The sequence below is a fragment of the Aricia agestis genome, chromosome 14, assembly GCF_905147365.1.
Source record: "Aricia agestis chromosome 14, ilAriAges1.1, whole genome shotgun sequence".
Lineage (NCBI taxonomy): Eukaryota > Metazoa > Arthropoda > Insecta > Lepidoptera > Lycaenidae > Aricia > Aricia agestis.
This window is the reverse complement of record NC_056419.1, coordinates 15,807,682-15,835,439: the sequence shown is the minus strand read 5'-3', so window position 1 is coordinate 15,835,439 and position 27,758 is coordinate 15,807,682. Positions and strand designations below refer to the sequence as shown.

General features: G+C 42.5%; 1 protein-coding gene across 1 annotated transcript; it reads left to right on the top strand.

Annotated features, from left to right (window-relative positions):
- The first annotated feature begins 984 nt into the window (after positions 1-984).
- On the top strand, positions 985-27,743 carry LOC121733496 (major facilitator superfamily domain-containing protein 6). The gene is made up of 9 exons (XM_042123752.1): positions 985-1,075; positions 3,964-4,656; positions 6,780-6,972; positions 7,046-7,213; positions 19,730-19,879; positions 20,216-20,329; positions 20,565-20,757; positions 21,134-21,420; positions 26,816-27,743. Exons 1-9 carry the CDS (start codon positions 993-995, stop codon positions 26,936-26,938), a joined length of 2,004 nt encoding a protein of 667 aa, XP_041979686.1. The 5' UTR covers positions 985-992; the 3' UTR covers positions 26,939-27,743.
- The last annotated feature ends 15 nt before the right edge of the window (positions 27,744-27,758 follow it).

Genomic DNA, 27,758 nt, shown 5'->3' with positions numbered 1-27,758 from the left:
TTGAGGATTTATTTATAATGCTGTAATTAACGTCTCTACAAATTTTCAGCTCTATGCGAATTATTCCGAGGTCGAATGGGTTAATTTTCCTGGGTTAATAGATCTCCATTACCTAAAATAGGGAATCTGAATGTACCCTTGTGTTAGGCTTTACGGATTTCCGACATTTTAATAATAAAGACCTATAGAAAAAAAAGTCATTTTGGGAAAAGTTCTTTTTGAAGTACGTACGTTCGCGGTAGATCAGTGCATTTTGACATTCAGACCTAACCACCCGGACACGGTCTGACAGGCAACATACAAAATCGTTACGTACCCCCCTCTTTAGATTAGGATTTTTCCTAGAATAAATCTACCATTGTAAAAATCGATCGATCTAGCTAGGAATCATTTTTAGAAAATGACATTTTATTTGTGTTTTATCGAATACCCAGCAAAGCTCGGTCAAACAGCTAGTATAATATAAAGTGTGTAACAAAAATAAGTGATAATACTTTAGGGTGTGTACGTGTTCCTTGTAGAGAGTTCACTGTAAAAGTTGAAAAACGAAATTTTTTTTTCATTTTTGTATGGGCAAGGGCCCGAGCGTCACGAGTTTCCCCATAGAAAAGTGAAAAAAATTTTTGGTCTTTCAGCGCTGCCACTTTCACAGTAAACTCTCTACAAGGAACACGTACACACCCTAAAGTATTATCACTTATTTTTGTTACAACCTGTATATGTATATACAAGAATTGCTCGTTTAAATATATAAAATACATATTATAATGTAGTAGTGCTCGAACTGTACTAATTGATGAAGCATCACACGAGGAGGGTCGGACCTCGAGGTCGGAGGGCGCTGGAGGAGGGCCAACAGGGTCGAGGGCCGCGTGACGTCAGCGCGGCGGGCGGGGGGCGGCGCGGCGCGCGCACTCGGCGGCATAGGGCGCAGGGCAGCGGCGCGGATCGATGGCCAGGGCGGGCGGCAGTCGGGTCGCCGCCGCCGAGCCATGCAGGCGCCGCAGCAGCCCCCGCCGCACGCCGCGCGCCCCCTCGTCAACCCCGACGAGTATGGCGAGGTCGACACGTCCAGGTGCCCACCTTCACCTCCAGCTAGCTGAGACCCTACACACACGGTAGCTCGGGGCCGGGTGCGCCCCCCGTCCTTCGCCCTGTGCCCTCCGCCCTGTGCCCTGTGCCCTGCGCCCTGTGCCCTTGGCCCGCTATAATCTCCTGTCAGCTCGTTAGCACGTCGAATTGAAGATCGATTGTATATTCGATTTTTTTTAGTAGTAAGGGGTCTCTTAAAAAATATGTAGATACTAGCTGTTGCCCGCGACTTCGTCCGCGTGGACTTTAGTTTATACCGCGCGGTGTCAACAAAATTTGTGTCAAATTTAGAATCTTTTTAAAACCCTGGTAAGTAGTACCCCTCTTAGGGCCGCGCTACACCGGAATGGCAGCGCTGAAAGTGCTCGCCTCGCCGCTGCCATTCCGGTGTGCACGGCCCTTAATTGATCAAAATACCCAAAAACAGCTGTGCAGTGTGCACATAATCTATACTAATATTATATAATATTATAAATGCGAAAGTATCTCTGTCTGTCTATCAGTCTCGCTTTCACGTCAAACTACAAAACTACCGAACCGATTGTAATGAAATTTTGTATACAGATAGTCTAAAGCCTGAGAAAGGACATAGGCTACTTTTTTTTACTGGAAAAAAAAGGTTATCAGGGGGTGAAAATGTGTAAATTTGTTCAAATTAAGTTAGTTCCAAAAATTCATAATAGATGGCGCCGTGCGTCTTCTACATCGCACTGACGCTTGCTTAGTCTTTCTATAAGAGGTGGTATCATCTTACATTGAAGTTACGATTTTCTTCGATTGTTATATCTATTCTACGGTATTAAATAACTCAGTACTTTATCTGTGCAGTGACGTAACCTTAAACCTATCAATGATAAATAGTTTATGGGTAAAGTTGTGTAATTGGGGGGCTAAATAAGCTTTAAAATTTGGCATGAAATATAAAGTTTTATATAAAAAAATATTTATTGTGTACACACTGCACAGCTGTATTGATTTAAGGGGTACCAGGGTTTTTTTTTATAAAAGCTTTTGACACCAACTTTGTTGACATCGTGCTTTATAAACTGAAGTCTACGCGGACAAAGTCGCGGGCAACAGCTAGTAACTAATAAGTATGATTAGTTCTATGTTACAATGAAGTAAAAAATAAAACGCCATCTGTTGAATCGTATAAGAACTAAAATGTTCATTGCATCGATATATTTCTGGATTTTTTATAATATTATACATAAAATATATTTAAGTAAAAAATAAAACGCCATCTGTTTTCATATATTAGAATTAAAATGTTGATTGCATTGATATATTTTCTGGATGGAATATAGGCCACCACGGTACACTTGAACTCCTTTATTTTAGAGCGCCTTCTGTTGTCAACTTGTCACATATATTAGAAATGCAGTAGGAGTTCTATAAGATAAGATAGATTGATTATTATTATACCAAGTGATAATATTATTAAACATTATATTCTAACGTATTAAAAACTATAAACAAAAGCATAATAACTAATAAGTATGATTAGTTCTATGTTACAATGAAGTAAAAAATAAAACGCCATCTGTTGAATCGTATTAGAACTAAAATGTTCATTGCATCGATATATTTCTGGATTTTTTATAATATTATATATAAAATATATTTAAGATTTTTGATTTTTTTTTTTAATACACATCCAAGACCCAGGAACATTGAAAACTTTTTGTTCCGCCTGCGGGACTCGAACCCAGGACCCCCGGGATTAGCGCTGGCCACGCGCAATGCGAATTCATTTTCATCGATATTTTCATGGAAATAAGACATTTTCCCACATCAAAATGTAGCCTATGTCCTTTCTCAGACTCTTGAATAACTGTGTACAAAATTTCATTGCAATCGGTTCAGTAGTTTTGGCGTGAAAGCGAGACAGACAGACAGACAGAGATACTTTCGCATTTATAATATTAAATAGTATGGATAACTCGCTTCGTACACTAAACTTGCAATAAAACCTACACGGTTAAGTTCCAGGAATTATTTACAATGTACTTAGATATATCGAAACTCTTCGACAGAAGCCAAGGGAGAATGGGGTAAATACTTGTGGTGTGTGGTTATTTACAGTGGGTCTGGCTCCGGGCTACAGCTACTCAACCACATAGTAATCATAGTATACAGTAGGCCTGCGCACATAATACATACCTAATGGTATGATAATAATAATATGCGCAAATTCCGCGTACTGTACTCACTACTCTATCAGTCTATCTCGAGTAAGGTTACCAGATTGCCGTGCCGAAACTAAACCAGCCAGTTTATATTTGTGTAAGAAGGCCGCACAGTTTACCGTCGAAGAGATTTTTGTCAAATTACGATATATATCGCACAATATATCAATTTAGCTCTCAATAAGATGGAAAAACAATCTTGTATTAGGTGATATAGTAAGATGTAGTACCTCGATCGTGGGAATGGCAGACACAATAGATTTTCAATTGTTATGCGACAGCCGGGTGCCACTTGGGGATTGATGTTAAATTCATAGGGTGTAGGCATTATTTCATCCTGAAAAAATGCAGCATTTCAAAAACTGTGGCGAGATGAACTAGTCATTATTACAACACCGTCAAACCGTATTTTTCTGCAGACTTTTAATAATACTCGCGTTTATTGACTAACTTAATGACCAGTCGAGTTCCCATACTGTGCATTCAGAAGGTACGCGCGTATTTCTCGAGTTATACTGCCAGAGATTATATACTGTTTTGTTATGTTTTGTAATGTTGTGAACATAGCCTTAGATTAAATCGGTAAGAGTAGTTCACGACTCCATCTAGCATACTCACTCGTGTGGAGCACGTGAAGTGATCCAACTGCCAACTGACACTTGACAGTGTGCGACGTGCGCAGGTACCCGGAGCCGAAGGAGGCGACGCACAAGGTTCGCGGGCGCAGCGACGTGCTGGAGCTGGTGTGCGGGCCGGGCACGGTGGACCCCGAGCTGCTCACCGTCAAGACCTTCTACTTCTTCTTCTACTCGGCGTTCGGCTCGCTGTTCCCGCTGATGGGCGTGTACTTCAAGCAGATGGGCATGAACGCCGGCCAGTGCGGGCTGCTGATCGGCACGCGGCCGTTCGTGGAGTTCCTGTCTGCGCCGTTCTGGGGCGGGCTGGCGGACCGCTGGCGCAAGGGGCGGCCACTGCTGTTGGCGTCGTTGGGCGCGTGGATCGTGTTCACGCTGCCGCTGAGCTGGGTGCAGCCGACGGCGGTGTCGTGCGTGGCGCCGGTGAACGGCACGTCGTACCGGCTGGAGTCGCCACGCTACGATGAGGAGCCGCTGCCGGGCGCGACGCGTTCGTTCCGCGTGCCGGTGGCGCGCGCCGGCTCGCCGCTGCCGGTCTCCGACGCGCTCAACTACGACGCCGACGCCAACTCGGACTGGGTGACGCCGCTGCACTCGTTCATCGTGTACACGACGCCGGACATCCAGAAGACGTTCTTCCTGCTGCTACTGTTGGTGGTCATCGGCGAGTTCTTCAGCGCGCCCGCCATCACGCTCGCCGACTCCGCCGTCATCACACTGCTGGGGGAGGACGCGGACAGGTGAGTTTCGCCACCGCATCGGCTACTTTTTAGCCTGTCGAGTTTCTCCTGACCACTGTTGCCAGCCCCAGAAATAAAAAAATTAACGGCGGTCGGCGACTCGGCGGCTCATCATTGAAAAAAAATCGACCAAGTGCGAGTGAAACTCGCGCACGAAGGATTCCGTACCGTTACAGAGCAAAAATAGGCCAAAATTTTCGTTTTTTATATGGGATTCTCCTGGGATCCTTAAATTGTTATTTTATTATTAGTATCTTATATCTTTAAACGAGCAATTCTTGTATATATATGTGTGTGTGTGTGTGTGTATGTATGTTACGCTCAAAGACCGAAATCACTCAATGAGCGAAAAAATGGCTCACAACGCGTTGTGGTCACAGTGAAACAGCCAAATCACTGCATAACGTGTTTTTCATGATTATTTCAAAAAATATATAATTGTAATCTTGGAATCGGCTCCAACGATTTTCATGAAATTTAGTATATAGGGGGTTTCGGGGCGCCATAAATCGATCTAGCTAGAAATCATTTTTAGAAAATGTCATTTTCATCGTGTTTTATCGAATAGCGAGCGAAGCTCGGTCAAATAGCTAGTAAGTACTTAATTATTAAATTGCATATAATATATAATATGTATTAAACTCAGGGATTTCGTGAAATTTTCAAGTGCCTATAATATAATATTCTGTTGCTATTATCGACTTTAAGCTAAAAAGGCAAAAAAAACCACGTTTGTTGTATGGGAAACTCGTGACGTTCGGGCGCTTGCCCATACAAAAGTGAAAAAAATTTTTGGTCTTTCAGCGCTGCTACATCCACAGTGAACTCTCTATAAGGAACCCATACACACCCTTAAGTATTATCACTTGTTTCTGTTACACCTTGTATATATTTTTTTAGAATTATCATGTGTGGTCCCCCCCCGCTCTAACTTCTAAAGTAGCGGACTTTAGAAGTTAGAGCGGGGGAGGGACACATTTTACCACTTTGGGAGAGTCTCTCTCGCAAACTATTCAGGTTAGAAAAAAATTAAATTGTAAACTCAATATGATTTTTGAAGACCTATCCATAGATACCCCACACGCCTATTGGGACCCCCAAAACTTTTAATAATTTTTTCATTTTTGTATCAAAATCTTAATGCGGTTCACAGACTACATCAGCTACTTACCAAGTTTCAATAGTATAGGTCAGGGGTCACCAAATGGCGGACCGCGGTCCGCATACGGACCGCCGACCCATAGTGTGCGGACCAAGCATGTTCGAAGATGACCTTCGTTCATCTTAGGACTTCAACATCTCCAGGATTTAATAATTTATTGAAGGATTTAATGTCTTTAGCTTGCACCAGTATTTCACTCGAGACTTCAGAGAGATAATTAGCTACAAAAAAATGGTTACTTTTCTCATTGATATCTACAAATACCTTTGTAATTTCCGTAATTACCTTTGTTTAATTTTTTTATATAAAATGTGTGGACCGCGAAGGTCATTTCATGTCTTAAAACGGACCCCGAGCGAAACTAATTGGTGACCCCTGGTATAGATCTTATAGTTTCTCACTTCCGACACTTCCGACAGACGGACGGACGGACGGACGGACGGACGGACGGACGGACGGACGGACGGACGGACGGACGGACGGACGGACGGACGGACGGACGGACGGACGGACGGACGGACGGACGGACGGACGGACGGACGGACGGACGGACGGACGGACGGACGGACAGACGGACAGACGGACGGACGGACAGACGGACAGACGGACAGACGGACAGACGGACAGACGGACAGACAGACAGACATGACTAATGTGCGCCGCAGACTCGATCACACAACACACAAAAAGACTGCGTTACACATTATGGTTATTTACGTCTTTTAATATATTAAATTATTTGTATACATTGTTAATTGAAAAAAAATGTAGATTTCTGTTTTATTTTATTGAGGAAACGATAGTGGATTTACTGCTAAAACAGGCAGGTTGCAGGCAACTTTGTTCCTAAGACACAAATAGACAACTTAAGTAATGTAAAGTTCACTTCAGAAATTGAGCCCAAATAAATCATCCTCGAATCTTGGTCGTAGCGGTGTACTGATCTTTCGTCGTGGGGCAGGTACGGCCACCAGCGCATGTTCGGGTCGCTGGGCTGGGGGCTGGCGATGTTCTTCGTGGGCATCGCGCTGGACCACAGCACGGCGTTCAGCACGCACCCGTGCGGCGGCCCGCAGCGCTACGAGAAGAACTACACCATCTGCTTCGCCACCTTCTCCGTGCTCATGGGCGCCGCGCTCATTACCGCCACGCAGGTGCGCCGCTCGCCCCTCGGTCACTATAACGTCGTCGCCGGATCCACTGATAGCGACCGTCCCCGTGTTTCAGATCAAGTTCAAGTACGAGGAGGTGGGGGAGGAGGTGGCGGTGGTGACGGCGCCAGCGGAGCCCACGCAGGAGGAGCGCCTGCAGCAGCAGCTCGCCGAGCAGCTGCAGCTGCCGGGCCTCGACACCGGCGCGCCGCCGCCGCCCAAGCCCGCGCTCGAGCACGCCAAGGTACCGCACGCCACACGCGAAACACGATCGTAAACTTAGTTATATATATTTATTATTGCGTAAATAAGTTATTCTCGGTACTACTCAGTAAAATAATGATCTAATTGGGGGAAGATTTTGTATGATGGCTGAAATTAATTTACTAGCAATATACTTCCCTCTCCCCCCGGACCACTGAGGAGTTCAGACGTATTAGAAAGCAAAATATTTTTCAAATTTTTATCAAAAATAAATTCATTTTTGCAACAAAAATAAAGTTAAAATAATAGGAGTGCATAAACGTCAGGAGTTGCCGTGTCTACGACTACGCCCCCAGGATCGCTGATGACTTCGTAAGGGGTGTGAAGGACACTATCCAATCAAGGACCCTGAGGGCGGAACCGGTCACCTGGTGAGGGTAAGCGCGTCATCACCTACGTCACAGTAGGCGGGCATACTGCGCACACGCAGGTCTAGTTATACTTGACGGAACGCAAGTTTGTACCGTGACGTCGATTGCTACTAGTTTAGCTTGACCACTCGTAATTGTGACTATTACCCCGCATAAGTTGAAAAGGGACAAGTTATATCTTAGATTTTACACTCTTGCCCGTATTCTGATATCCTAGTACTCGAGACTGCAGAACATGCCGCTCAAAAGAACACCTACCAAAAATAAAAAGGCGGATAAGCAGACGAAAATTATAGTATCTTCGGAGCGGAAACAAACACCTTGCAGTTCCGAAGCACCGACACATATAGAGGCTATATTAAACAAATCTGTATCTGAAAGTGACCTGATGAATACAAGACCGACTACCTTCCAAATTACGACTCCACCTGACTATGCTATTATGCGAAATAAGAGAGGCCGAGAACAAATGGAGGACTCACTTTCTTCACAGCTAAGTGACTTCCAAGTTGAAATTAGATCCCTATTATCTTCGTTTACATCGGCACAATCAAACGAGCTTAAAAACTTAAATACACAATTGAAGGAAATACAATTAACCAATCAAAACATAGAAATGTCTGTGACATATCTCACAGCACAGAATGAGGAGTTTAGACAGAGAATCCTGGAACTAGAGACTCAAGCAAAGAAGGATCGAGAATACATAACTGTTTTGGAAAATAAATTAGAAGACATCCAACTTAACAGTTGCAAAGCCAGCTTCGAAATAAGAAATGTCCCTAGACTTGCGAGCGAAAGCAAAAAAAAGTCTCGTCGACATAGCCTCTAATGCAACATCTTACATTCAGATATTAACGACATTTATAGATTAAAACCAAAAGCTGGACATACAAAAGACACGCCAATTATAGTAGAGATGAACTCAACTATACTAAAAACAAATTTTTAAAATCCGCTAAAACATTTAATATAAAACATAAAAACAATAAATTAAGTACTAAACATACTGGACTCAAAACATAAGAGGATAACCCGATATATTTATGTGAACACTTAACACCTAAAGCTTCAAGATTATATTTCCTAGCCCGAGATCTAACAAAGACAAGCAAGTATAAATTTTGCTGGACTGCTTATGGCAAAATACACATTAGAGAAAATGAGCAATCACCTGTAATTCAAAACTTTAATGAGAGCCAGATCCACAAGCTACTTTCAAGTACGATTCAGGACCAAGAGAAATGACTCTGCCTCAATGAGTTTCTATTACGTTAGTAACATAGAATATCATTGCTCTGCCTAGTTTCTCTTCTTATAATACTTATACTATTGTCATGTTACCGTTGTCTTACTATTGTCATGTTACTATTGTCATAACGCCTCCGTGGTCTAGTGGTTAGAGCGTCGCTCTCGACTCCGGAGGTCGTGGGTTCGAATCCCGCGTTGGAAACATGTTATTTCCAAGTTTGGTTAGGACAATGCAGGCTGATCACCTGATTGTCTGACAAGTAAGATGATCCATGCGTCGGATGGGCATGTAAAAAGTCGGTCCTGCGCCTGATCTCTCGCCAGTCGTGTCGGTCTTCCGTCCCACTGGGTTATGAGAGTAAAGGAATAGAGAGTGCTCTTGTGTACTGCGCACACACTTGGGCACTATAAAATTACTCCTGCGTACCTGGTCTGGTTTCAATGAAACCGGCCACCGTCACCGAAACCGGTGTGGGGAGTATTATTATTATTATACTATTGTCATGTACTGTAATTTTGCTAACATCAGCACTTTGCTCAAAATGTATTTTAAATATTGTATTTATTAATATCAAACTCCAAATTTTACACACATATTACACTCTACAATCCTACACGATAACACCGCAACTAAAATTTCAGTGTAAAGTTATTAATCCCATATCGCTAGCTACAACAATCGCAAAGGTCCTAGACAGTCTGCTTGATCAATATCTAGACAAGCATCTTAAGTTGCACGATGCCCAATTTGGCTTCAGAGCAGGACTATCTACAGAAACTGCAATTCTGTCTCTCAAGCAGACTGTCAAATACTACACCGATAGAAGCACTCCAGTATATGCATGTTTTCTGGACCTTTCAAAGGCTTTCGATATGGTGTCCTATGAGATACTACGCAACAAGTTGCTGGATGAGACGGATCTTCCAATTGAGGTTATTAATATTTTTGATTATTGGTACAAGAACCAGGAAAATGCTGTAAAGTGGTCTGGGGCTCTCTCTAACGTGTACAAATTAAGGTGTGGAGTTAGACAGGGTGGATTAACTTCTCCTCGTCTCTTCAACCTTTACATAAATAAGCTGATCGAGGAGCTGAGCAACACTAATGTCGGTTGTTCCATGGGCGGAGTGATGCTAAACAACATTAGTTATGCTGATGACATGGTGCTGCTCAGGCCCTCGGTGTGTGGCCTCAGAAAACTGCTAGGCAAGTGTCAAGCGTATACCGAGGCCCAAGGACTCAGGTATAACTCTAAGAAAAGTGAACTACTTGTTTTCCAACCCCGTGAACATAAAGTTAGCACAATACCACCCGTGTTTCTTAATGAAGTTCCACTTGCTAGAGTCCATAAATTTAAGTACCTGGGTCATTGGGTAACTGATACGCTTGTTGACGATGTAGACATTGAGAGGGAGCGAAGAGCGTTGGCCGTGCGTGGGAACATGTTAGCTCGTAGATTTGCAAGATGCTCTGATGAGGTAAAAGTGACTTTATTTAAAGCTTACTGCCAGTCCTTTTACACATGCAATCTATGGGCGAGCTACACCCAGCGCGCGATAAATGCTACAATAATATCTTTGGAATGCTGTTAGGACTACCAAGGTACTGTAGTGCCTCAGGCGTGTTTGCAGAAATGCGCACCGATGGCTTTAACGCCATAATAAGAAAAAGAGTGGCGTCAGTGATGCAGCGTGTCAGAAGTAGTAATAACAGCATTCTAAGGGTATTGACTGATAATCTTGATGGTTTGGCTTACCAAACCATCAAGATTATCAGTCAATACCCTTAGAATGCTAAAGGCATTGGATAGAGGTTCACGTTAAATAGGAATAGGCTCATTAAAAGTTCCAACGCCTCACCATTCCTAATACACAAATTGTTGCTATTGTTATTTGATAATGTGATGTACTAACATAGTTTAAGTCTCAATTATATTATTTACTAACACTATGGATTTTTGTTGTGATCCGAAATAAAAGTTATTATTATTATTATTTATTTTTTTTATCTTCTAGATTCTCCTTTACGGGTTTTCTGCTAAAGTTGCGGGCTTGTGGCCAAGCAACTTCAGATAAGTTATTAATCAAATGACAAAAAATTTCTAACAATTCTACAAGTATTTAGAATAACTGCTTTCTGCAAGCTTATGTACGTGAGTGGGTGAATGTCGAGTGTTTTGAGGCTAGTGTGAAGTGTTTTGGGAATAATGCCGGTGCTGGAGATGATGATGGGTATGGTTTTAACTGCGGTCACTTTCCATTGTGTTTTCAGCTCGATTGCCAAGTCTACATATTTAGTCATTTTGTTGGTATGTGTGGAGGGAAGATTGTGTGAATTAGGTATAGCGATGTCTATAAGGTAAACTGTTCTGTTTCGTTTGTCGTGGAGAGTTATGTCAGGTCGGTTGTGGTGTATGGTCTTGTCAGTCAATATTGTTCGGTCCCAGTAAAGTTTAAAGTCAGGTGAGTCAAATATGATTTGAGGTGTGTATTTGTAGTATGAGATTTTGTCTGTGATGAGCTTGTATTTGTGTGCGAGTGTCTGGTGTATGATAGCTGCTACCTGGTCGTGTCTGTGTTTGTAGTCTGTTTGTGTGATGGATGAACAAGCGCCCGTGATGTGTTGGATTGTTTCGGGCTGTTTGTGACAATGTCGGCAATGGTCACTTCCTACACCAGCAGTGCGAATTATGTGTTTCCTGTAATTTTTAGTATCGATAACTTGATCTTGGATCGCCACCATAAACCCTTCAGTTTCAGGAAACAGTTCCCCTTGTCTTAACCATGCGTTCGAGGCAATCTTATCTATGTTCGTATTTTTCAAGTCTGCAAGGTGGCGACCATGCAATGATTTACGTGCCCATGCGTCTATCTTTTCTTGGTTTGAAGAAATTTTTAATTGTTTGGAATGATTTGCGAGAGATAGTGGTGTGAATATGTCGGCTTTGCATACAGCACTGTGTAGCGGGGATGAGTGTGAATGATTGTGGAAGTATGTCCTAAGAAGTGTGATTTGTTTATTATGTAAGTTAGTTATATCAATAAGTCCTCTACCTCCTTCAATCTTAGGTAAGGTCAGTCTTTGTACACATGATCTAGGGTGGTGTTTTCTGTGCTTTGTCATGGCTGTGTTCATCAATCTTTGTAGAATTTTGAGATCTGTTTGGCTCCAGGATATTATTCCAAAAGAATAGGTAAGAATCGGTATGGCAAAAGTGTTGATGGCTTTGATAGTGTTTTTTGAATTGAGGTATGTATGTAATATTCGGTGTAATCTTGTCTTAAATTTGTCTTTTAGTAGTTTTTTAATATTTTTGTGATGTATGCCTTTAGATTGGTTATAGCCTAAATATTTATACCCCTCTACTGGGTCCACTGAATCTATAACTTCGTGATTTTCTAACTCGTATGTAGCATGTTCTAATTTACCTTTATTAATAGCTTGTATTTTACACTTATCGATTCCAAATTGCATACAAATATCATTAGAAAATAGCTGTGCTATATCAGCAAGTGTGTTCAGTTCCTCTATTGTATTGGCAAATATTTTAATGTCATCCATATACATCAGGTGAGTTATGAGAGTATTTTGTGAGTTGTAATTAATTTTAAAACCTACGCTTTTCGAGTTGAGCATGGATGACAGTGGATTAAGAGCGAGGAAAAACCATAAGGGGCTTAAAGCATCCCCCTGGAAGATTCCTCTTTTTATTGGGATATATTCTGTTTCGACAGGGTTTGTTGTCTGGTTGCATAATCTTAATTTGGTGCTCCAATGGGGCATAATATTTTCCAGAAAACCTATGATGATTGGGTGAATTTTGTAGTGCTTTAATATATACAGTAACCATGAGTGTGGAACGGAGTCATAAGCTTTCTTGTAGTCTATAAACATCGTATAAATGTTACGTTTTTGTTTCAGTGCTTGGTTAGTAGCTACGGCATCGATAGTTAATTGTTCTTTACACCCCTGGCTGTTTTTGCGGCATCCTTTTTGTTCTTCTGATAGTATATTATGTTTTTGTGCATGTGTATAAATAGATTCACAGATACATGCGGTTATTATTTTATAGATAGTTTGCAGACAGGTAATTGGTCGATATTTAGCTGGGTTTTGGGTGTCATTTAAATCTTTCGGAATCATGTACGTTATGCCTTGCAGTATGTAAGCTGGTAAAGTTTCAGGTGATTTTATGAATGAATTTATGTGTCTATGGAGAAGTTTATGAGTGCATGTAAATTTTTTGTACCAGAAGTTATGAATATGGTCAGATCCTGTGGCCTTCCAGTTATGAGTTCTATTTATAACACCCTTAAAAAGATCTAAATCTATCTCTTCGAATTCCATTTCTGGTATATATTCTACTGTTTCTTTGTCTTTATCTATCCAATCACCTTGTTTATGTTCAATGGGTTTGGACTATATGTTTGACCAAAACTCTTGTAAAGATTGAGTACTTGGTGGCAAGGGGTTGTTTTCTCTTATGTTACTATTAGTATTGTTGGACAAATTTCGATAAAATATTTTTTCATTATTTATTTTGTTTTTTTCTAACTGTTGTTTCTTTATATCTTTTTAATCGATTAGCTAAGGCGTTAAGTTTTTGCTTTAATGTGTCAAGAAAGTGTGAGATGTCTATATTTTCTGACTCATGGTTCGAGTGAATTTTATATTGTTCTTTAATTTTATTGACATGTGTTTCTAAAGTTAGTGATCGCGTACCATTTATATATGCAGTTAGCCTCCCTATATTTGTTCTCAAGTTATTGATTCTTACTTCTAAGCGTGTTTGCCACCAGGGGGCTTCTTTCGGTTTTTTGTTAATTGTGTCACTATCTATACAAATCCTAGCCCCACTAAATTTAACCGTTGTGTACCGCTGCGCAAAAAATGATCGTTTGTAAGGTACTGAAATCTAATTCATCATCTACTATTTTAGGTAATATGTAAGTATTAAGGTCTTTTATAATAGCCGATATATTTTTTGAATATTTAAGTTTTGGCAGTCGTGGTCTAGCTGTTGCTTCTATTCCTTTAAATTTTTCTACATTTTCTGTTAGCATTTCTTCCAGTTGTTTTCTTAGGTCTGGTGTTAAGGTATGATTCTGTCTGTCGCGTGTTGTGTTAAGTGTAGTACTATTGTTTCGTTCTTCGTTATTAGTTTGATGTAGGCTTTGCTGATAATTATTACTATTTGCTGTGAGTGTTACTTCTGTCATGTCTTCAGTTTCCTCAAGTTGCCCTGCTCCTTCAGGTAAGTTTTCTGTTATATTATTTTGATTTAGATCCAATCGAACTTGTTCTTTAATTTTATTTAGATGTTCTAATGACAAAAGTCGATTATGGACAATAGACCTGCGTTGATCAGCTACTCTTTGAACAGAGAGGTGTGCAATTTCAGGGCATCTTGAGGTAACTTCTTGATGCAACAGGGGTCTGTAAGTCGTTAGATCTGTTTTAAGTCTGGTTAATCTATAGTAACATGTCATAATAGTTTCATTTAGTTCGTTTGTCCAATGCATTTTACGTGAAGAATTTTGAGGTAAATTTATATTATTGTTATTGTACGGTGATTGTTGTTTAGTTTGTTGAGTGTTTGTCACTTCTTTTTTAATATTTAAAATTTCTCGTTCTGAAAGAAGTTTACAGTTAACAATGGTTCGTCGCTGATCTCCTATCCGCTGTTTACTGGCCTCCATTTCCGGGTATTTACTAGTGAACATAGAGTGTAGTTGTGTAAGGTAAGATCTTGTGTTTGTTTCTGATTTGGTAATGATGAAATATTGACGCATAATGAAAATATTCATTTCTTTGGTCCACGTTTTTCGTGAGCGTCGTTTACCGGGGATGGGTGCATTTAATTCAGCTGTAGTTATAGCCTCCTGCACAACATTCTCGGTTCGAGATGATGATGAAAAATATGATGATGTGGAAGATCTTGACGCTCGTAAGTCGAGGTAAGATTGCGGTGATGACGGCACAGATGGGAATAATGATAATGTTGTTGATGAACTTGGTGAGCGATGGTTTCTTTCTGCAACAGCTCGAGATTGTGTTGCTTGGTGCGACTCGTTGCCCTCCCCAGAATACGAAGGGCAGCCCGAACCCGAAGGTCCGGGGCGGGATTCTCCATCGCGTATAGCTCCGGTACCCGCCTGGGGTATAACTCTATTTCGTAATCGCATTACATATTATTATTATTATTATTATTATTATTAATCATGTCAATCTTATGTTAATTATTGCTAAAAACCTGATAACACTTTTTTATAGAAGTATTAAAATAAAAATAATTCTAATCAAAATGAAACATAATATGAGAAACATGCACGCACTTTTTACTATTATCACGTCATTTGGGAACTTCTTAAACTCTAAAAATCCAGATAATGGGTGAACGACTACGTAATCTTAACGACATCGACAATCTAAATATTGCACGTAATATTGAATGTAATTGTGACGAATTGCATAACTACTTGACTGTTAGCACACATGATATTACTGTAGTCACTCAGAATATTCGTTCCATCCATCTGGACAGTTTTCTTCTAACTCTATCATCTCTGTAATTTTCCCCCGATATTCTGGTACTTACTGAATGCAGGTTAAACTCTAATAAATTAATTCCCCAACTTGATAATTACAACTCTTTTTCAACCACTCATCATATAAACCAAAACGACGGTGTCGTGGTATATATAAAAAAATCTATATCAGCTATGGTAAAAGAAATCAAACTATACCAAGCATCGTGCCTTCAGATTGATGTTTTTAACATTGTCATATTTTGCATCTACCGATCGCCATCCAATAGTAACACAGATAACTTTGTTAATGTGCTATGTTCCCACATAGACACTCTTAATTTAAATAAGGATATTATAATAACGGGGGACATAAATATAAATATTTCATCAACTCAAACTGAACAAACTCAGGATCATAAAAATAAATCCTACTATCTAAATTCTCTTTCTGCGTATGGTATACTTGCAGGACATACTATACCTACTAGAGGAAAAAGCAGCTTAGATCACTTTATGCTGAAAATAAATAAGAATAAAACCACAGCACATATTGCTATTTTACAAACCTCGGTTACTGACCATTATACCACTCTTCTCTGTCTTGAAAAACTAAAGCCAAAATTGAACACTATTAGAATAAGAAGCAAGGTCAACTTTGAGAATGCATTAAACAGTCTGAAACAAAAAAATCTCACCCAATTATTAACCTATACTGATCCTAACTTAATGACTAATCATCTTATATCTATATTAATGGATACATTAAAAGATAATACAGAAACTGTTAAGATCCCTAAATCTAAAATTACTCTAAAACCTTGGGTCACCCCCGGTATCCTAAGGTGTATAAAACACAGAAATAAATTACAGTTACAATTAAAAAAGAACGAACACAATGAAATATTAAAAATTACTTATATACGCTATAGAAATCACTGTAATAATTTAATAAAAAAGCTAAAGCGCCAATATGAAAGTGAATTACTAACTAAGAATATTAATAACAATAAAATCTTATGGAAGAATATAAAAAATATTACATATAGTAGCAAAAAATCTGATTCTGATAATAATGAATTAATCATTTGACTTAGTGTCTTATAAAAAGCTGTGGCAAAAACTATCCGATGAGACTACTCTGCCCAAAGAACTGGTTGGTTTATTTAAATATTGGTACAGCAATCAGAAAAACCGTGTTAAATGGGCTGGAGTGTTTTCTGAGGTGTACGGGTTGGAGTGTGGGGTGAGACAGGGGGGGTTAAGCTCGCCCCGCCTCTTCAATCTGTACATGAATCGGCTGATAGGTGAGCTCAACAGCACTTTTGTAGGATGTCATGTAGACGGCGTTTGTATTAATAATATCAGTTACGCAGATGACATGGTGCTGTTGAGCCCATCTATCAGTGCGTTACGCAGGCTTCTCCGTGTCTGTGAGGAGTATGCGGTGGACCATGGGCTCAGATATAACGCTAACAAGAGCGAATTATGGTCTTCAGTGCTGGCGCTGACAGGAGCCACAGAAGTGTACCTCCTGTGACTCTTGGCGGCGTGCTGCTGAAAAGAGTCAACCGATTTAAATATCTGGGTCACTGGGTCACCGCCTCTCTGTCAGATACGGATGACATAGAGAGGGAGCGTAGAGCGCTTTGTGTGCGCGGTAATATGTTGGCACGTAGGTTCGCACGATGTAGCAGGGAAGCCAAAATGACACTTTTCAGAGCATATTGTCAGTCATTCTACTCCTGAGTGTGTGGAGTAGAAGATGGGACTCCCAGTTGTTGGAGCATTGGGTGCAACTCCATGCTCCGGTAGCTCGGTTCCCATACATTTAATTTTAATTTAATTTTTTTTTATCATAATAATTTTACTAACACTAGAATAAGGACCCTTTGTTTACTAACACTATGTAAAATATGGACGAAAGTCTGAAATAAATAATTTGAATTTGAATTTGAATTTGAATTAATATTAAAAATAATCCCACTGAATGTATAAACTTTATCAACAATTATTTTATAAAATATTGGTAAAGAACTAGCTCAAAATATACAGTGTAACCCCTCTCTAAATAATTTTAATACTTATCATAACACTACGACATCAATTATAAACTCTTTTGCCCTACTGGAAGCTGATGTAAGCGAAGTTAAAACAATCATAAATAATTTAAAATCTGATAGCGCATCAGGTTGGGATAACATTCCGATAAATTTTCTAAAACTGGCCAAAAACGAATTAGTAAGAATTGGTTCTTACTCATCTTGCAAATATCTGCTTCCAGAGTGGTGTATTCCCGGATCTCCTAAAGAGATCCATAATCACCCCAGTATTTAAAAGTGGGGACAGATCTGACGTTGGCAATTAGAGGCCCAATATCTGTCCTGCCAGCTATCTCTAAAATACTAGAGAGACTACTTAATGCTAGACTTCTAAATGTTCTAAATAAATATAATTTGATTTCCTCCTCACAATTTGGATTTATGCGCGGTCGATCAACAGAGGATGCAGTGTTGTCACTTAGCCAAACAGTAACAGAACAGATTGATAAGGGCCAAAAATGCATGGCAGTATTCTTAGATCTAAAAAAAGCTTTCGACACCGTGTCTATTCCTATTCTAATTCAAAAGCTAGAAAATATTGGGATCAGAGGTACTGCTCTTTCCCTTTTTACATCGTATTTATCTGGAAGAATGCAGAGGGTTAAAATTTGCCAGCATATCAGTGAGGACAGTAATGTCACATATGGGGTCCCTCAGGGAAGTGTGCTAGGGCCAACATTATTCCTCATCTATATAAACGACCTATGTAAATTAAATATAAAGAATGCTAATATCATAGCCAATGCTGATGATACGGCTATCGTATTTTCTGGAAAAAATTGGACCATCTTAAGACAAAATGCTGAGCATGGAATGATGAAAGTGGCCAACTGGCTATCGCATAATTTGCTGACACTGAATACAGTAAAAACTAAATATATTTGTTTTAGTGTACAAAATCGTAAACAACCCGACATTAATAATTTTACCATACACAGTTGTCAAAATTTTCACAATATTACATCATCTGGTTGTAGCTGTCCGAAAATCGAAAAAGTTGACAAAATTAAATACCTAGGCGTGATAGTCGACCAACGCCTATCATGGCACCCACATCTTGAGCAAATGGCCGGTAGGATTCGTAAACTAAATTGGATTTTTAAAACCCTTAGACAACTTACATATACAGACCCAAATAGGCTTCAATCTCCGCGTAATATTCTGCAAGAGAAATACATAGCCCTTGCTGAATCGGTTCTTACTTATTGCGTCCCTGTCTGGGGAGGTGCCAGCAAAACCAAAATGCTAGAGTTAGAAAGGGCACAAAGGTCTCTATTAAAAATTATTTACTATAAGAAAAAAAGAACACCAACTAATGAATTATATGAAATCAGTAATGTCTTAAGTGTTAGGAAATTATACTATATTATATCTTTGATTTTAAGACGACACATAACCGTGAATATAATTCCTAAAACTGGGCGTAGTAGGAGAAACATTATGGAACTACCAATTATAAAAACTGACTTTGCAATGAGAGTTTTCAAATATATCTATTATCGTGTACAATAAAATAAACCATGCACTAAATATTAAAAATAAAGTTAATAGAGATATAAAAACCATAATCAAGGAATACTTAAAACCATTTAATTATGAAGAAACCGAAAAATTAATAGAATATTTAAAAATATAAACTTTACACAATAATTAAAATCTTACTAAATAATACACACACACGATCATCCACATTGCACATCCACTGATTCATAGCAACAACATCAACAACAACAATAATATATATTATTACACAAATAACACTGATGTATATAGTTGTACCAAACTCTCTATCCTATTATTAATAAGAAATTTTACTAATATTTTATTGTATCAAATCTTTTAATCTTCTCTGAACTTTATGAGTGTGTAACTTTTTTAATTATGTTATGTTTAAATCATAATGATGAAAATAGTTACTTACACGCTCAGAAAGTTTAGAAAAACTAAACTTTCTGAGCGTGTAAGTAACTATTTTCATTATGTTATTCTTAAATCTTAGTATAATTATAGTAATAACTTTTGCTTGTATGAAAATGGAAGAGCGTTGTTTGCCTGATACAGGCTATTAGCCTACTAGGCGACTTCGATATCTATCTTAACTATTGTATGTGTTTTAAAGTAAATAAAGTTTTTATTATTATTATTATTATACTGAGATAATATTTTTTATGCATCTTCCCTATCATAATTTATGTTTTTCAGTATTTTTGATGTTGGTGTTGATATGTGTGTCGTGTGCGTCAGGTGTTCGCGCAGACGACGCGCGAGATGCCGGAGTGGGTGACGGTGCTGCGGCAGTTCCAGAACGTGAAGGCGGCGTCGTTCCTGCTGGTGGCGTGGTGGATGGGCTTCGGCATCGGCCTCATATTCACCTTCCTCTTCTGGCATCTGCAGGTGCGACGCCATTTTATATTCACGCCTCTCGAGGGTTCCGTTCGAAGAATTTAATACTCTCTATAAAAGGTTTCGTTGGAAGCATATTATAAAAATACTATGTTAATTTATAGATGTTTAGAGTACTTGGACTAATCGGTGCTAATTTACCGATTAGTGAAAGAAGGTCTACATCATACAATTATAATTTAAACAAAAAGACTTCAAACAGTATTTCTCTATCATGGGACCGTCTGAATGTCCGACAAAAAACATCTTAATCGGTTCATGGACGTAAAAGCAAACGTATTTTTTTTAACGTGGCGTTACGTAAACTGTGGGTGGTGTCGGTCGCAGGACATCGGCGGGTCGCCGACGCTGTTCGGCGTGGCGTCAGTCATCAACCACATCTCCGAGATCTTCGCCTACTTCTTCAGCTTTAAGCTCATCACGCAGATGGGCCACGTCAAGGTACGACGATGTATTTAATCATTTTGAATCTATTTATTAATGTATTATCATTTTAAACGCATACATATTACATTTAGCGATCGGTTTATCATAAGCAAAACGAGCTCAGTCTTAAAAATGTCCCAACCGGAATAAAGCAGACAGTACAGCTGTGACATGTGCAAACTGCCGAGCTGTGGTATTACACGCTACGAAGCCGGAGAGCTGCAAGGTTTGGTGTGTGTGTGTGGGGCAGGTGCTGTGCCTTGGTCTGGCGGGCAACGTGGTGCGGTTCCTATACATCTCGTGGCTGACGCGGCCGTGGTGGGTGCTGCCGTTCGAGTTCGTGCAGGGCGTGACACACGCCGCCGTGTGGGCCGCCTGCTGCTCCTACATCGCCCACGGCGCGCCGCCCAACCTGCGCTCCTCCGCGCAGGGAGTACTGCAAGGTGAGTGTCACCTAATGTTAGGCAATGTCGAATTTACATTGCAAAACTAGTGTCTTGAAATAATTTTATGATATAAATTTCACGTGTAAAACAGTTTCATAATGCACTGTCGCTGCACTCGTTTAATTTTGTACCATGCGAATTGCGCATATTTTTTTTGTAAAAGTAATGTCACGCAACTACTTTCGTAATGAAAACGCGACCCAAAACCGGTGACGCGAAAGAATCCATCCGTCAGAAGTACCATCCGGCCGCTAAATATGCTTTTCCAAAGTTAGTCGAATGAAATAAAAAAAATTGCAAATTTACCCCCGTATAAAAAGTTTGCAAGCAATTTTCTCGCTGACCTCGAGCACGTAACGTGAACGTGCGGCAGGTCTGCACCACGGGCTGGGTCGCGGGTGCGGCGCGGTGCTGGGCGGCATGGCGGTGGCGCGCTGGGGCACGACGCGCACGTTCGCGGGCTACGGGCTGCTGTGCGGGGTGGCGCTGGCCGCCTTCGCCTTCGTCAATTTCCGCGACGCAGGCGAGGAGCCGCCGCCGCCGGCCGTGGCGGACCCCGGCGTGCTGGCGCCGCACGGCGTGCCCGCCTGCCCCATCCCCCGCGCGCTCTCCTCCACGCGCCTCTCCGACCTGCAGCACGACAACTACGGCGCCACGCAGGTAACTTCACCGCGACGCCGCTCCGTCTAGGTCCTAGCGCAGTATTTCTATCCTACTATCCTACTAATATTATAAAGACGAAAGTTTGTATGGATGTTTGTAACTCTTTCACGCAAAAATTTGAAATTTGAAATTTGAAAATTGTGTGTGTGTGTGTGTGTGTGTGTGTGTGTGTGTGTGTGTGTGTGTGTGTGTGTGTGTGTGTGTGTGTGTGTGTGTGTGTGTGTGTGTGTGTGTGTGTGTGTGTGTGTGTGTGTGTGTGTGTGTGTGTGTGTGTGTGTGTGTGTGTGTGTGTGTGTGTGTGTGTGTGTGTGTGTGTGTGTGTGTGTGTGTGTGTGTGTGTGTGTGTGTGTGTGTGTGTGTGTGTGTGTGTGTGTGTGTGTGTGTGTGTGTGTGTGTGTGTGTGTGTGTGTGTGTGTGTGTGTGTGTGTGTGTGTGTGTGTGTGTGTGTGTGTGTGTGTGTGTGTGTGTGTGTGTGTGTGTGTGTGTGTGTGTGTGCGTGTGCGTGTGCGTGTGCGTGTGCGTGTGCGTGTGCGTGTGCGTGTGCGTGTGCGTGTGCGTGTGCGTGTGCGTGTGCGTGTGCGTGTGCGTGTGCGTGTGCGTGTGCGTGTGCGTGTGCGTGTGCGTGTGCGTGTGCGTGTGCGTGTGCGTGTGCGTGTGCGTGTGCGTGTGCGTGTGCGTGTGCGTGTGCGTGTGCGTGTGCGTGTGCGTGTGCGTGTGCGTGTGCGTGTGCGTGTGCGTGTGCGTGTGCGTGTGCGTGTGCGTGTGCGTGTGCGTGTGCGTGTGCGTGTGCGTGTGCGTGTGCGTGTGCGTGTGCGTGTGCGTGTGCGTGTGCGTGTGCGTGTGCGTGTGCGTGTGCGTGTGCGTGTGCGTGTGCGTGTGCGTGTGCGTGTGCGTGTGCGTGTGCGTGTGCGTGTGCGTGTGCGTGTGCGTGTGCGTGTGCGTGTGCGTGTGCGTGTGCGTGTGCGTGTGCGTGTGCGTGTGCGTGTGCGTGTGCGTGTGCGTGTGCGTGTGCGTGTGCGTGTGCGTGTGCGTGTGCGTGTGCGTGTGCGTGTGCGTGTGCGTGTGCGTGTGCGTGTGCGTGTGCGTGTGCGTGTGCGTGTGCGTGTGCGTGTGCGTGTGCGTGTGCGTGTGCGTGTGCGTGTGCGTGTGCGTGTGCGTGTGCGTGTGCGTGTGCGTGTGCGTGTGCGTGTGCGTGTGCGTGTGCGTGTGCGTGTGCGTGTGCGTGTGCGTGTGCGTGTGCGTGTGCGTGTGCGTGTGCGTGTGCGTGTGCGTGTGCGTGTGCGTGTGCGTGTGCGTGTGCGTGTGCGTGTGCGTGTGCGTGTGCGTGTGCGTGTGCGTGTGCGTGTGCGTGTGCGTGTGCGTGTGTGTGTGTGTGTGTGTATTGCCGCTATAACAATAAATACTAAAAACAAAATAAAATACATATTTAACACCCATACAACAAACTTTTTTTTTGGCATTTCTTGCTCTATATCATGGGTCACCAATTAGTTTCGCTCGGGGTCTATTTTGAGAGATGAAATGACTTTCGCGGTCCGCACATTTTAAAAAAAGATTAAACAGAAGTAATTACGGAAATTACAAAGGTACTTATTTACATATCAATTACAAAGGTGCCAATATTATAATAGCTAATTATCTCTCTGCAAGCTATTGATATTAAATCATGGAGATGTTCAGCTTACTGCTGAACATCTCCATGGGGGATATTAGATTATCATATGGACTGGCGAATCTCCATGGGGGATATTAGATTATCATATGGACTGGCGAACAATGCCTGACGGCTCTCACTGTTGCGCTCAGAGGGCAGGCTTTGTCAGTCCTAGAAGCGCATAAAGGAAATGGGTTTAAAGACCTGATGGAGGCACTTGAATCCAGATACGGGGAGCGACACCTGGAGCACGTGTTCCGTGCCCAACTGCGTGACATAGTCCAACGCCCAGGAGAAGGACTACAACAATGGGCGTTGGAAATTGAAAACTCGTAAAAAAGGCACACCCAGGAGCTGACGCCAAGATGGTCGACACGAATATTGTGCAAGCATTTGTCGACGGAATCGGGGACCTGGAGGTCAGAGCTGCAGTGAGGCTACGTCACCATACCTCGCTTAAGGAAGCATTGGCGCATGCTTTAGAGGTCGAGGCTGTTCGGCGTGACATACGGCAGACATATAAAATCCGCGAGGTCTCTGAGGAAGTCAAGGAGGTTAAGGCTCCTACGAAGAGAAGTTCTGGAGCCATGTGCTACAAGTGCGGCGAGAGGGGCCATCTTCAGCTTAACTGCCCGCAGAAAGAGACCCAAATGGCAAGGATGAAAATGCTCGAGGAACGTCTGGAACAAATGGAGGAGCTGCAAAAGCAAGGGGCCTCGTTCCCTGCCCGGGATCAGGGAAACGAATAAAAGCCAGGACTAAGGGGCGAGTACTGGCTGAAGCAGAGGAAGCCCCGATAACTGTTAAACAAGTCCTTTGGGCCCATGGGAGAATGATGCTATGAGGGAGGCTCAAGAAACAGATGACGACCTTCGGCACATCATCACATGGAAGAAACGGGGTGATGAAAAACCAATCTGGAGTGAGGTTGCACCCACTGGCGCTGTCACTAAGGCGTACTGGGCGCAATGGGACAGTCTGATACTTCAAAACAGAATACTCTACCGGAAATGGGAGAAGACCAACGGCAGAGAGTTCCATCTTCAGATAGTTGTCCCAAGAACGAGAGTACCGGATGTTCTCCGTGAAATGCATGATGGCGTATCAGGAGGTCATCTAGGAGTAAAGAGGACGTTAACAAAAGTGCGAGAACGATTCTACTGGTTGCATTGCCGAGATGATGTGCAGGAGTGGAAGGGACCACAGACCAGGAGCCGTGGGAACCTGCGGTTGTATAACGTTGGCGCACCGTGGGAACGAATTGCAGTTGACGTAGATGGGCCATTTCCCGCGACGGAATCGGGGAACAAGTATTTTATGGTCGTCATGGATTACTTCACCAAATGACCCGAAGTGTTCGCCATACCAAACCAAGAAGCTACAACAGTCGCTTCTAAGTTAGTCGAAGAAGTGATATCTCGGTTTGGTGTGCCTCTGGAAATCCATTCTGATCAGGGCAGGAATTTCGAATCGCAGGTCTTCCAGGAAGTGTGCAGAAATTTGGGAATGCATAAGACCAGGACCACAGCGTACCATCCACAGTCTGATGGAATGGTTGAGAGATTTAACCAGACCCTTGAGAGGCATTTGGCGAAATTGGTAGATGACAAACAAAAGGATTGGGACAAGTACATACCACTCTTCCTTCTGTCGTACCGTACCGCCGAGCATGAGAGCATAAAAGCTACCCCGGCGTATGTCAATTACGGTAGAGAACTACGAGTACCAGTAGACCTTTTGACAGGAGGATCACCGGAAGAACCAAAGACCGTACCAGATTATGTCTGCGATTTAAGGGAAAAGATGCGCTATATACACGCCATGGTTCGGGAAAATGGGTTACAGTCAAGTGAGAACATGAAGACCAGATACGACCGGAAATCGAATACAAGCGACTTCGAAGAAGGGTCACTGGTGTGGCTGCATAACCCAACTCGCCGAAAAGGCAAATCTCCAAAGTTGCAGACCAAGTGGGACGGCCCATACAAAGTGATTACCTGATTGAATGATGTGACTTACAGGATTCAAAAGCAACCAAGAGGGACATTCAAAGTGGTACACATAGACCGTCTGGCGCGTTACCATGGCAGTAACAATGATGCTCGGGACGAGCATCTCTAAGAGAGGAGTAGTGTTACGGTACATGGTATACGGACACGTGGTCTATCTAGCGACAAACCAGCGAAGCTTACCGAGAGAGCACAGGCAACATAAATCCCCTACTCAATACTAGATGGCATCAGGTGCGCAAGTACATACTCGAACCTTCTAGAAAGGTCCAATGTTTGTTTACGTGTTTACCGTTTATTTGTTAGCGTGTTTACGTGTTTTAATTTAGACCTTATGACTGAGTCCATAAGGTCTAAATTAAATTCAACTTACTGCACTTATCGCAAGGACGGCAGTTTTATTGTGGTACATGCCCGAGCCTCCTAGAAATTTCCCACGGTTGTTTACTTGTTTACGTGAATCGGGAAATTTCTGGAATTCGTCTCGCCATATAAAAAGAGCCGCAGGCAGGCCCGGCAAGTTAGTTCGGTTCGAGCGATCATCAAGGCGATTTCCGAGTGACAACAAGTGATCAATAGTGAGTGAACCAGTGAAACCTTCGACTTAGCTACGACCTAGGACAGTGATAGTGCTTAGTGATTGGACCTAGTAATTAGTGTTTGGACTTAGTGCTAAGTGTTGTGACCTAGTGTTTAGTGCAGTGTTAATAAAGTCTTCAAGAGAGTCACCAGGTCTTTCTCTCCAAATCCTCGAACCCTAGCACGTAACAATATATATTGGATCCGAGATCATTGAGTCTATGATATTGGATAATGTAATATAGACATATTATGATTCATTTCTTCCTTGATCATAGACTTTTGACATTTGCTGAGAGATTGGATCCAATACGGTCATAGAAATAGGTGTTGCCAGTTATTTAATATAAAAAATAGTTTTTAATTTCTTGTTCGTTAATATGTTTCAAATAATGTAATGTAATTGTTTTTCTAATTATATACTTCGATAATCTTGCTGAAATAACAAAAAACAAGCCCTATTAAAAATGACGATGTCTTTTGACAAATCGAATTCTCTGAGATCTAGTAACCCTGACGTAAATACCTGTCAGCGTTAGACTCCATTGGCTATTGAAACCACATATGACGTAAAATAGGATCAATGAAATATGATAATGTAATAAGCAGATATGACCAAATGATCATTTATATTGGATCCTATATATGATCATAGAAATGATCCAATATATATGATAATGTAATACCCTCCTAAGACGAGACCGAAATTCATTTTTAACGAATTTCATCTTCGAAAATGCTTGGTCCGCACACAATGGGTCCGCGGTCCGTGCTCTATATCAATAATGGCAGCAGGTAGGCACTTTATATTTTCACAAAGATCTTAAAATTATGTCTACCTTAATAATCAATAATAATAATACTAATAAAATAAAAAATAAAGGGGGGCTCCCATACAAAAAACACAATTTTTGGCCTATTTTTGCTCTATGACGGTAAGTGCGAGTCGGACTCGCACACGAAGGGTTCAGTACCCTTCGTGCGCGAATCAGACTCGCACTTGGCGGATTTTATATTTCTCTTAAACTGCGGAAAACACCGCGGGTCACAGCTAGTTCCTCGATATAATCATAATATAAGATGAAAGAACTAGGAACCTATAACAACAGTAACGGCTCACGTGTACAATGTCCTAACTCGAATGTTTCAGAACTACAGCGGCGCGGAGACCCTGGGCGTGCCGGGCGCCGCGCCGGTCGCCGCGCCGGCCGTCTCCCCCGGCAACCCGTTCGTGTCGGGGGCCTCGCCCGCCGCCGGCCCCGCCTACAGATAGGCGCCCCCAGTATTACCCGGGAAGCCGTGTCCGTCGTAACTCGTAACTCCCCACGACCCGGACCTCGCCCTGCTGCTCGTGAGCGGGGCCTCGCCGGTACTCGAGAGCGCGGCCCGACCGCGCGCGTCCGGCGTCGTGCTGTCTATGTTGCCGAACGCCGGTCTACTTACGTTTAAGCGCAATTTTCGTTGAAGACATCCGTTATGCTGCATGCGTGTTCCGGGGCACGGATAAAATAATTTCGTTACGTTTGTTGAATATTTTAATGACTATCGATCTAGACGTAGGTAAAGTATTATAACTGTATGTATTTTGTAACGTACGTGTCGTCCCGCCCCGGGGCTCGCGGCGCCACTCGGCCGCGGGCCGCGGGGCCGTCGTCCGGGGGCGGCCGGGGGGTGGGGCGCGGGGAGGGGGAGGCGAGGCCGCGCCGCCGGCCGCGGGATCGTCGAAGCACAAAGTACCGCCGCGCCGTCCGCCGGACGACCCCGCTTTTGTAATATTCGTTAGGGCCGCGCGCCGCGCGGGTGCGCGGTCCCGCGTGCGAAGTGAACTACAGTGTCATATCATGGTGTGATGAGCTAGATGTAGGCGGTATCTCTATTTTGTCGATGACGCGGTGGCCGCGTACCGGTCGCGCGTGTACTCCGTGCGTTTACATTTGTTGGAAAGATATTCATATACATGTTTAGGGCCGCGGCGCCGCCGCACCACTCTTTATATATTTTTGCACTGCGCGAGGCGCGGCTTGCGATACTTCGACTTCGAATATTATTATACCGAATATAAATGTTGATCTATTCTACGCCGCTGGTTTTAT

Bases quoted from the DNA above. Each gene is read 5' to 3' on its own strand.
- LOC121733496 (XM_042123752.1), top strand. From the start codon at position 993: ATGCAGGCGCCGCAGCAGCCCCCGCCGCACGCCGCGCGCCCCCTCGTC. The intron at 7,214-19,729 runs GTACCGCACGCC...CGTGTGCGTCAG, and splicing joins CCGCGCTCGAGCACGCCAAG to GTGTTCGCGCAGACGACGCG. The intron at 20,330-20,564 runs GTACGACGATGT...TGTGTGGGGCAG, and splicing joins CGCAGATGGGCCACGTCAAG to GTGCTGTGCCTTGGTCTGGC.